General features: G+C 37.3%; 1 protein-coding gene across 1 annotated transcript in view; it reads right to left on the bottom strand.

Moving 5' to 3' along the window:
• The window catches only part of TTC17 (tetratricopeptide repeat domain 17), a 327,287-nt gene that overhangs the window by 86,910 nt on the left and 228,109 nt on the right, over positions 1-12,268 (bottom strand). The window contains exons 17-18 of the mRNA XM_053689293.1: positions 6,729-6,878; positions 5,423-5,673 (exon numbers count right to left, since the gene is read on the bottom strand). Of these exons, the coding sequence (XP_053545268.1) occupies positions 5,423-5,673; positions 6,729-6,878 (401 nt within the window). The remainder of the gene's footprint in view (positions 1-5,422; positions 5,674-6,728; positions 6,879-12,268) is intronic.

Here is a 12,268-nt window from a genome sequence, read left to right as displayed (position 1 = left end):
AACGACGACCACATTTTTTGGCGCAAAAAGAGTCTGAACACACATGCGTCAAAAAATGACGTAACTACGAACAAACTGACAAAATTTTGCGCCAAAAAAAGTTTGCGCCAAAAATGACGCAATAAATTGAAGCATTTTCTGCCCCCGCGAGCCTAACAGCCCGCAGGGAAAAAAGTCAATTGAAAATTTTCAAGGTTAGAAAAAAATATTTATTCATATGCATTATCCCAAATAATGAAACTGACAGTCTGAATGAAGGAATACTGATTATCCTGAATCATGGCAAATATAAGTTTAAACACATATATTTAGAACTTTACATATAAAGTGCCCAACCATAGCTTAGAGTGTCACAAATAAAATAAGACTTACTTAACCCAAGACACTCATCTTCATAAAGTAGATAGCCAAACCAGTACTGAAACGAGAATCAGTAGAGGTAATGGTATATAAGAGTATATCGTCGATCTGAAAAGGGAGGTAGGAGAAGAAATCTCTACGACCGATAACAGAGAACCTATGAAATAGATCCCCTAGAGGAAGACCATTGTATTCAAATAGGCAATACTCTCTTCACATCCCTCTGACATTCACTGCACTCTGCAAGGAAAACCGGGCTTCAGCCTGCTGCGAAGCGCATATCAACGTAGAATCTAGCACAAACTTACTTCACCACCTCCATGGGAGGCAAAGTTTGTAAAACTGAATTGTGGGTGTGGTGAGGGGTGTATTTATAGGCATTTTAAGGTTTGGGAAACTTTGCCCCTCCTGTAGGAATGTATATCCCATACGTCACTAGCTCATGGACTCTTGCTAATTACATGAAAGAAAAAAGTTATTTTAAAATCAATATTGTTTCTGGCCACTTTGAAATGGCTGCCAAGCTCAGCCCACTGATGACATCATAATATGGGCTGCATATGGCATCCAATCACAAAAGGCTCACTAGCTGGATTTAAAAGAATAGATGCAGCCCAGATTCTGATGTCATCAGTGGGCAGAGCTTGGCAGTCAGAAACACTATTCATTTTAAAATAACTTTTTTACTGTTCCTGCTGCATAATATAGAAAGGGTGCAGGAGGTTATTTGCAGCTTCATCTAAGATAAGACTTAAATGACTAAGGTGTAGACTGTCCCTTTAACACTCTTAATCTAAGTGCTGCTCCACTAACAACTAATTCCACTGCAGTAATACTTATTACACACTTTAAAAATATAATATAAAATGTTTACTTATGTGTAGAAAAACAGCTTTGCAATATATTTCTCTTATTTTGTACCTTTTTCCTGAAATTTAATTGTGCAAAGAGTTTTCCAATTTTGACAACTGGAAGTTCACTTGGCATGATTCACAAGGCTAACCCTGCAAATATTTGCCCCTAATTGGCTTCAGCAAATTATCAGTTAAAGGGCCACTGTAAGTAAATATTTTCTATGCCTGTTACTAACTAACTACCCCAAATACGCTTTTTATCAATAGCATTTCATTAACATATCTCTACCGTATATCAGAAATCTTGTCTGCAAATTTAATTGTTTTCCAAACCCACTCCGTGGGTATCCTTTGCTCTGTACCAATCCGTTTACAATACCTAGGTTTCAAAATGGCGCTTTAAACACAAAGTTATTGGTTTAAGTATTTTGAACACTCAGTGCTGAAAATAGTGGGCAGGATAACGTGACATCATCGGCGAATAAAAGATATAACTTTTAGAACGTTATTAAGGGGTGTGCCCAGGTGCCAACAATACGAAGGCTAAGGTATTGTAGTTAGAAGTGTTAAAATATAGTTAAAAAGTTATTTATTACAAAATAAAATCAATTATCAATTATAAAATTTACATATGCATGGATCCACGCTAAATTAACATAAAAACATAGTAATAACAACACTAATAACAGTAAAATATCTGGCGGCGTTTACTAATACAATGGTTATACAATAGGAAGTGTATGAAGACACTTATGGGTAAGTGGTCCCAAGGTGTTTTAGTCCAATGGGGTGTCCCAGAAAAAGGGGGTCACTCGTGATTAAAAAGTGTCCTTACAAATGTTTAAAAAATGAGTGAGTAAAAAATGATGAATCCGTGAAAGGAAAAAAGGTGTAAAAAATGTGTTTAAAAATTAAAAATGAGAAATCCAACACAAAAAGTGTGTAAAAACTTGTGTAGAGACTTGTGAAAAATCCAATATTAAAAAAGTATCCAATCCGGGGTAAAAAAAATATATTGTTTAGTATAAATATCTCAAATCTAAAACTTTAGTGGTAAAGCTGCAACTGTGTATCAGACAGCAGTTATCCAAATGAAAAAGGAAAAAAGAAGAAAAAAGAAGAAAAAAAGGAAGTGTTGATCCTGTGAAGAAATTTAGTGTGCAGATATCATCCAAAATTAAAGTGGTTGTCTCTTAGTTCCCAGATGCCCCTTAGGGCTTTAGTAGGAGTTAGATGGTGCAAAAAATGTGGAAAAAAGAAAGGGAAAAAACAAACAAACTTGCTGTAAAAGACGAACTTGCTGCAAAAAGGCCTGTGGGAAAAGAAATAAAGTACAATGTGTAAAATAATCACAATAATAGTCTCCTATTGCAATGAGGCTTACCAGGTCAACGCGTTTCGGCCCTCTCTGGGCCTTTATCAAGACTGGTGTTTAGTGAGATTTGGTAGCCTTTTATAGTGGTTGGTGACCTATTACCGGAAATGGTCAAAATTAGCCGTTTCCGGTTTTGAATGCGAATTTAACCTAGCTTAATGTACTTATTAGCTACATGGCTTAGTTACATAGATGTCATTATAATGCATTTGATTTATTAACTCAAGGGGGGCTTTCAGACCCTTCGTGTACACGAAGGGTCTGAAAGCCCCCCTTGAGTTAATAAATCAATTGCATTATAATGACATCTATGTAACTAAGCCATGTAGCTAATAAGTACATTAAGCTAGGTTAAATTCGCATTCAAAACCGGAAACGGCTAATTTTGACCATTTCCGGTAATAGGTCACCAACCACTATAAAAGGCTACCAAATCTCACTAAACACCAGTCTTGATAAAGGCCCAGAGAGGGCCGAAACGCGTTGACCTGGTAAGCCTCATTGCAATAGGAGACTATTATTGTGATTATTTTACACATTGTACTTTATTTCTTTTCCCACAGGCCTTTTTGCAGCAAGTTCGTCTTTTACAGCAAGTTTGTTTGTTTTTTCCCTTTCTTTTTTCCACATTTTTTGCACCATCTAACTCCTACTAAAGCCCTAAGGGGCATCTGGGAACTAAGAGACAACCACTTTAATTTTGGATGATATCTGCACACTAAATTTCTTCACAGGATCAACACTTCCTTTTTTTCTTCTTTTTTTCTTTTTCATTTGGATAACTGCTGTCTGATACACAGTTGCAGCTTTACCACTAAAGTTTTAGATTTGAGACATTTATACTAAACAATATATTTTTTTTACCCCGGATTGGATACTTTTTTAATATTGGATTTTTCACAAGTCTCTACACAAGTTTTTACACACTTTTTGTGTTGGATTTCTCATTTTTAATTTTTAAACACATTTTTTACACCTTTTTTCCTTTCACAGATTCATCATTTTTTACTCACTCATTTTTTAAACATTTGTAAGGACACTTTTTAATCACGAGTGACCCCCTTTTTCTGGGACACCCCATTGGACTAAAACACCTTGGGACCACTTACCCATAAGTGTCTTCATATACTTCCTATTGTATAACCATTGTATTAGTAAACGCCGCCAGATATTTTACTGTTATTAGTGTTGTTATTACTATGTTTTTATGTTAATTTAGCGTGGATCCATGCATATGTAAATTTTATAATTGATAATTGATTTTATTTTGTAATAAATAACTTTTTAACTATATTTTAACACTTCTAACTACAATACCTTAGCCTTCGTATTGTTGGCGCCTGGGCACACCCCTTAATTCAGTTTCTACACCAGGTGATAGCTAGGTATCACCGCCACAGGCATATAAGGTATGGGGGGCGCTGGGATACACTCTCATTCTATCTATTTTAGAACGTTATGAAACTTCGTTTTGGAGAAAATATAGGTCAGTAGGTTTTAATTAATGTTTATTAACTTTAATATGTTAGTTGTTTAGCTTAAAAATTATAACATAAAGTAACCTTTAAGGAGCTGCGAAACAATTGATATCTTGCTATGTAATTACCGCAGCTAGTTGCGTTTACTCCAGATTGTACCCTTCCAAAAAATGAAGAGGTGGATGGAGTTTTGGCCACTGAAAAACAAATATGGCATACCAAAAGACTGTTGAACTCAACCAGTATGTTAGTTTATTCAAGACTGCAGAAAAATCTTGTAATTTCTGCCCCTATTGAACAACCTAAAATTGGGTATTTTTACTGTTTTTGTGTGAAGAGCAATAGATAATCATCTTTAAAGGGACATGAAACCCCAATTTTTTATTTAATTAATTAGAAAGAGTGTGCAATTTTAAACATTCTAATTTACTTTTTTTTTACTATTATCTAATTTGTTTCATTCTCTTGATATACTTTGCTGAAAAGCATATCTAGATAGGCTCAGTAGCTGCTTATTGGTACGTGCACATAGATGCCTCGTGTGATTGGCTCAGCCATATGCACTGTTATTTCTTCAACAAAGGATATCTAAAAAATAAAACAAATTAGATAATAGAAGTAAATTTGAATGCTGTTTAAAATTGTATTCTCTAACTGAATCATGAAAGAAAAATGTTGGGTTTAGTGGCCCTTTAAAGGGAATAAAATGCATGCCATATCAAAAGGGATTATCTGCTTCAGAAAAAGGGGTCTCATGCCCTCTAGGTATCAGGTGATTACATTATAAATTACAATAATCTGTGCACTAGGCTCTAAAGGCAACCTAAAATCCCACCTATCAATTCAAATCAGGTATATTATCCCTGGTTTTAAAAGAGGAGACATTACACTTTCAAACGATAGCCAAAAGCATCAATTTAAACCACATCCATATGAACAGAATCAAGAGGGTGATGTACCAAATATAGTACAAAGAATGACATGAAATTCCATATTTAAAAATAGCGATTCGGCCTTAGTTGTCCAATATCCACCCAGCTGACATGGGATTCTCATAACATTGCTAAATTCCTTACAGCCTATTTATTGGTCTATATTAAAAGATCTGGAGACTCCAAAAAAAAAAATCACTTTTCACCCCTCACCACATGTCCCTATAGCTCTAAAGTGATCACCTTAGTAAAAAAAAAATAATATATAATCAATCAACTGGCAGAAACCAGCTACATGTCCCTTCATTCTTCTACCATAGTGACTAAAGTTGACCATACAGAGGAGCCCTACTTTACGCCACCAGTCCACATTTTGCAAGCTATGCAAAACAGCTCAATCTATGATCTAAACTAAGCACTTACCCATTCGGCCTCATCATCATCATCACAATCGCCAAAACAAGATCCAGACTGGCCATCCTGCGTCCCCTTCTTAAGGACTCTGATTCCTTGAAGGTCCATCCTCCGACCTTTAAGTTCCAGAGCTCCTTCAAATGCTTCTAAAGGCCATGTGTGCTCAAACTCATCTACAAGGGCCAGCATTTCTTCAGACATAGGAGCATCTGCAGCAGACTCTTTTACTTCAGTGTTATTGGTTTCTGCCAATATGATATCTGTAAAAGTAGAAAGTGATGGTTTGTCAGAGCTAATAAGTGCCCTGATTGGGAGTTCCATGCTAATAAAAGTTTGTGTTTGTGGGGGTTTGAAAAAGCCAATTATGAGTCCAGGGTGATTTAGAAATATATAAGGATTAAAAAATATTTTAAAGATCAAGAAAAAATAATTTTTCTTCAAGGAAAGAGAACCTAACATAGTTTAAATAAGAATAAGGGGAATGGAAGATTGTAGATATGAGGAAAGGTCAGCCAAATTGTATCTCTTCACTCTAGAAAAGAGGCACATATAAAAGATATATAAGCAAATTCTAAGAACACTATGTATTCACTTAAGAAATTTTATTGGCTTTTCTGATATGTGATCGCATAGACAATCACGTGATTTCCTTTTTCAAGCAAGTGTATATAAAAAAAACTTTGTTCCGATCTCCAACACTTGCCCTTGGCATGCAGGGGTTAAAAAAACAGTGCATGCAGTTAATTAATTTTAGAATTTTTGTGATACAAGCATTTTGCTAATCATATATCCTATGACTTTTAAACTTCCTTTTAAATAGTGAAAGGAAACCCAAAAACAATGTGTAAAGTAACCCTCTTCACAAACTGTATGTAAAGATCTTATAATTGTATTCACTTGGCACCACACATCTATAACTTTCTTTTGATTTTTCTTGCGCAGTGCTTCAGGGCAGCACCTCATATTTTAAAGAGCTATATCTGTGTGAAAAATCAGGTCCACAGTATTTTTGAAAAATTTGTACGATTGTTCTTCATAAGTTCCCCTGCTCTGAAGAGGACAGGTAATTTACACATTATATTTAATTAAACATATGGAGAATGTAATGGTGCGTGCATTAAATGTCATGTCTATGGACACCTGGATGGTTATGTAGGTGGCTTTCTGCTCACATTCATTAAGTATTATCTGAATTTGTTTTCTACAGTTGACTTCAAAATAAAGACCAATGCAAAACATGTTGTCATGTTTACTCTATATTTGCTTATATAACATTTGATGTCTCTAAAGCATAAATAACTGACAATTAACTTACTTTGAAGCTGTAAAGTGGAATCTGTTAGATCGGTGACCTGTTCTTCAATGGCTTCGCTTTCATATTTATCATCTATAAACCTCTCTGAGTAGCTGTTGAAGTATTTCTGAGAGTTGCGATTCCCACTTCTAGCATTTTTGTGGCAATGCTCTAGAAACACAAGGCAAGATTTTAGTTCTCTAACACATTGTGTCAAGCTAAGCAAAACCAGTGAGAAGAACAAATTAATCATCTGGTCAACAAATGATAAACTACCAAACAATTTTCAAAACTCAAACAATTTTATCTTAAAGGAACAGCAAATATGTCATTACAGTTTTGCAATTAATTTACATACGGTGTGAGTGTGGACTTTTTTAGAATTTATTACCACCTTATAAGTTGCAATTGTTTTTCAATAGCCAAACTCCACCCAGCACTTATCTGGAGAAGCCAAGCCAATCCGTACTAGTTACTGGAGAAGACAAGGTTTAACATTGTCATAATTTTTTTTTTTTTTTATAACAGACTCTTCATTGTTTTGTAGTTTCTTAGCAAACCAACCTAGCTAAGCCCAATTATAGACAGATATATATATATATCAAGGTTAGGCTTATGAAGTCTGTCAGGCGCATTTCCAATTCTCAAATTAGGAAAACCCACAATATTAGCGTTAAATTATAGAAAACTAACTGGATAATAAATAGTATATATATATATATATATATATATATATATATATATATATATATATATATATATATATATATATATATATATATACAGTGGGGGAAAAAAGTATTTAGTCAGCCACCAATTGTGAAAGTTCTCCCACTTAAGAAGATGAGAGAGGCCTGTAATTTTCATCAAAGGTATACCTCAACTATGAGAGACAAAATGTGGAAACAAATCCAGACAATCACATTGTCTGATTTGGAAAGAATTTATATGCAAATTATGGTGGAAAATAAGTATTTAGTCAATATCAAAAGTTCATCTCAATACTTTGTTATACATCCTTTGTTGGCAATGACAGAGGTCAAACGTTTCTGTAAGTCTTCACAAGGTTGTCACACACTGTTGCTGGTATGTTGGCCCATTCCTGCATGCAGATCTCCTCTAGAGCAGTGATGTTTTAGGGCTGTCGCTGGGCAACACGGACTTTCAATTCCCTCCAAAGGTTTTCTATGGGGTTGAGAGCTGGAGACTGTCTAGGCCACTCCAGGACCTTGAAATGCTTCTTACGAAGCCACTCCTTCATTGCCCGGGTGGTGTGTTTGGGATCATTGTCATGGTGAAAGACCCAGCCACATTTCATCTTCAATGCCCTTGCTGATGGAAGGAGGTTTGCACTCAAAATCTCACGATACATGGCCCCATTCATTCTTTTATGTACACGGATCAGTCGTCCTGTTCCCTTTGCAGAGAAACAGCCCCAAAGCATGATGTTGCCACCCCCATGTTTCACAGTAGGTATGGTGTTCTCTCTCCTCCAAACACGACAAGTTGTGTTTCTACCAAACAGTTCTACTTTGGTTTCATCTGACCATATGACATTCTCCCAATCTGCTTCATGACATTCTCCCAATCTGCTTCTGGATCATCCAAATGCTCTCTAGCATACTTCAGACGGGCCCGGACATGTAGTGGCTTAAGCAGTGGGACACGTCTGGCACTGCAGGATCTGAGTCCCTGGCAGCGTAGTGTGTTACTGATGGTAGCCTTTGTTACGTTGGTACAGCTCTCTGCAGGTCATTCACTAGGTCCCCCCGTGTGGTTCTGGGATGTTTGCTCACCGTTCTTGTGATCATTTTGACCCCACGGAGTGAGATCTTGCGTGGAGCCCCAGATCGAGGGAGATTATCAGTGGTCTTGTATGTCTTCCATTTTCTAATTATTGCTCCCACAGTTGATTTCTTCACACCAAGCTGCTTGCCTATTGCAGATTCAGTCTTCCCAGCCTGGTGCAGGTCTATAATTTTGTTTCTGATCTCCTTCGACAGCTCTTTGGTCTTCACCATAGTGGACTTTGGAGTGTGACTGTTTGAGGTTGTGGACAGGTGTCTTTTATACTGATAAGTTCAAACAGGTGCCATTAATACAGGTAATGAGTGGAGGACAGAGGAGCCTCTTAAAGAAGATACAGGTCTGTGAGAGCCAGAAATCTTGCTTGTTTGTAGGTGACTAAATACTTATTTTCCACCATAATATGCAAATAAATTATTTCCAAATCAGACAATGTGATTGCCTGGATTTGTTTCCACATTTTGTCTCTCATAGTTGAGGTATGCCTATGATGAAAATTACAGGTCTCTCTCATCTTCTTAAGTGGGAGAACTTGCACAATTGGGTAAATAGTGTACATGTCATTATGACATGCAGGGCGAGAAAAGTTCTGCAACAACACAGTATTACAAATGTAGTTTGAGTATACGTTAACATAAAATATGTCTTCTAATACCAAAATTCAAGACATTTCAAACAGGTTATATACCAGTATATACATCTTAGATAAAGTGTATATATCGTTATGCCACGCAGGGCGAGAGTAGGTAAGTATTGCAATATCGCAGTATTACAATGTATTTTGAGTATACAAGGTTGACATAAACCAAAATTTGAGATGTGTCAAACAGATGATACATCATTATATACATCTTATGTAACCACATTGTTGGGTTTTTATAATTAATTCAAAGAACAAAATAAAATAAACGAGCTATAAACCTAACCTTAACAGTTATAGCTCTTAAATTTTTCTTTAGCCTAACAATACTGAGGTTCCAAAGCTATCAAAAATAAACCAGACTAATTAAGGTATATGGCCTCTTTTCGTCAGATCCCGCTTTTGAGACTCTTATGAGTGGCCAGAAAAGGATATAAGTTATTAGAGATATAAGCCTCATTCTATAAAACAATAAAAATCTACCATTAGAAAGAATATTTACAATACCATATAGGAGACGCTTATGATAAAGTAAAACCAAAAGGCAACCACCTATATTAGACATGAGTTCTGATTATCCAATTAGAGCTTGACTGCCCAATGCCAAAGTACCTGTGTGTAAGAGACATAAACCTAATATCATAAGATACTGACTGCGAGTTAGATCCTTCATTATAAAGTGATACAGGGTTAGTTTATAAGGGCCACAATTTACAGTAGGGTATAGGAGGTTGGTACACATATTGTGTTGATTAATAGCAAGATATAATAACTGCCGGAAATTGACAGAATCCATTAATAATGGAAAATAGTGTAAGGTGTATATCTATGCACTCTCATCAATCTGTGAAAAATTGTCTGAATTGCGTTATTAGTTAAGGCATCTACAGATTATTTGCCTTATGCAAGACTATGCAGTAGTAAAAGGAATCCATTTCAATTATTGAAATTTAACTCTAATATCAGGCATAAGTTTGATTTTTTAATCTGGTTGTCTATATATACAGAGTTATAATAGCCGTGTGTAACTAAATTAAAAGCAATAGGCACCAGATGTTGAGTTATAAAGAAATATTAGTGTGACAAATGGTGTATTATGAAGTTTTTCCAATAGAAACAAGGTAGTTCCTAGTGTTCTATTTAAATAATCAATACAATTTGAGCAATAAGACCAAGGTGAAATATGTGACTTGACAATATCTGGTAAATTAAATGTGTAAGATCCATACCCCCCAACTGTCCCGATTTTCACGGGACAGTCCCGATTTTAGGGGTCTGTCCCCCTGTCCCGGGTTGCTAGCCATCTGTCCCGATTTGCCCCAGGCATTTTTTTTTTTTAATTCTGTTGGGCCCATACTCAGAAGCAGCTGGCTTTGCTCTCACAGTTAGATACCTGTTAGATTCCCTGTGGAAAAGGAATGGTGTGTGGGTTAAGCAGGAGTAAGAAGGCTCATACAGCGGGTTAGGGACCAGAGTACCGCTGTAAAGTGAAAACCGCCTTAAAGTGAAACAAGGCAGTTTCAGCTTTCTTTTCACTTGCCAGTGTGTTCAAAAACTTTAAAACATGACTACCTTAACATAGACCACTAACTAGCACAGAGAAACTGAACACCCGTAGGTCAGAAAAAACCCCAGGAGCAGAACAGGAATGGAATAGTAACATCCATTTACGCCACAAACGAAAGCCGCAGGCTTCCATTGGCTAGGCAGTCAGACTAAACGTCAAACCATAGTAACTAGCCAACCGAGTAGCTAGCAAACTTGCACTAGGACATTCCTGGAAAAGAACAAGAGAAAGCAGGGCGGACCAACTCCCCCCCTACTAGAAAATGGGGTAAGGGAGGACAACACCCTGACCAATAAGGAAGAACCACCAACTACCCGCTAAGGGAAGGTTTCCCAACCAACAGCAAGGCCTCCCAACCTAAGTAAGGATCCCTCGGGAGACAAGATACGTGGTCGATGCCTAAACAGCGCAATCAGAATTCCTGACCCCTACTCCAATTAAACAGTCCTATCACAGAAGTGACTGTCAATGTCCCAAGGACAAAATAGATTAAAAAATCCCAGCATCGCCAAGGCCCAGAGATCAGATAATGAATCGCCAACCACAAGATCCTAAGGAAAAGAAGCAGGAAGCAGCATCAGGAGGCACCGACACCCAGAGTGACTAACTCGAGATCCAGGATACCTATCCTTATTACCCCTCAGAAACCCGAAGGTAGGGTATACTGCAGACAAGAGAAACCCTCAACCCACTGAACTCCTAGAGTCAGATGAGGAAAATTACCTCAGGAGGAGCCAACTGGATAGGTCCAGTAGACCACATCCTTCCAAATAGAAGGAAAACTAAGAAACCCAGGAATATTCCAGTAAAGAAATTCCCAGGAAAAAACATCCTCCATTTCTCCAGGAGAAAGAAAAAGAACCGCCCCAGTAGGAACAAGGAGATTTCCCCAGGACCGGGAAAACAAGCCTGCTACTGAACGCCGGACAGATCCAAGACTATTAAAATCTTGAAAACAGAGTAACCAAAAGGCCAAGTCGAAGATAAGGACAAGGTTAAAAAACTGGACCCCCAAAACCAGGTGCTGGATTCAGACCAAAAACCTTGCGCAACAACCACAAAGTTACATGGAAATGAAATATGCACCAAAGTTAATGCATGCCATACCCCCATGGGGTCTTGAACTCTGATCTCTCATGATGTATCCCAGTGGCTGTCCACTCAGCCCCAAAAGGTCTCTAAGCTAACACCCACAAAGTCCGAAGACAAAGGAAGGGCCCAAAAGAGATCAGAACTCCATGATTGAGAGAATATGACAGTCTTTAAAGATCCAGTCTGGATCAACCCTCAGAAAACCTACAGCTCAAGGAATTAACGAATGAACGAGCATCCTAAAACTCTTATCGTTTGACGGCAAGAGAGACTGCATAACAATCCCCAGATCCCCAAGTATATAGGATCCAGACTGGATCTCAGAACTGGGATTAGATACACAAACAAAAGACCATCAGGAGTAGGATACACATCCTTCCACTTGTCTAACACTGTTCGCCATCAGAAGACTGAAGATCCGGTGGCAAATAAAGACTGAAATCCTCCAAAGCCTCC

Source organism: Bombina bombina, chromosome 7 (genome assembly GCF_027579735.1).
Source record: "Bombina bombina isolate aBomBom1 chromosome 7, aBomBom1.pri, whole genome shotgun sequence".
Lineage (NCBI taxonomy): Eukaryota > Metazoa > Chordata > Amphibia > Anura > Bombinatoridae > Bombina > Bombina bombina.
Note: the sequence above shows the minus strand (reverse complement) of the source record. Positions and strands in the feature narration are given on the sequence as shown.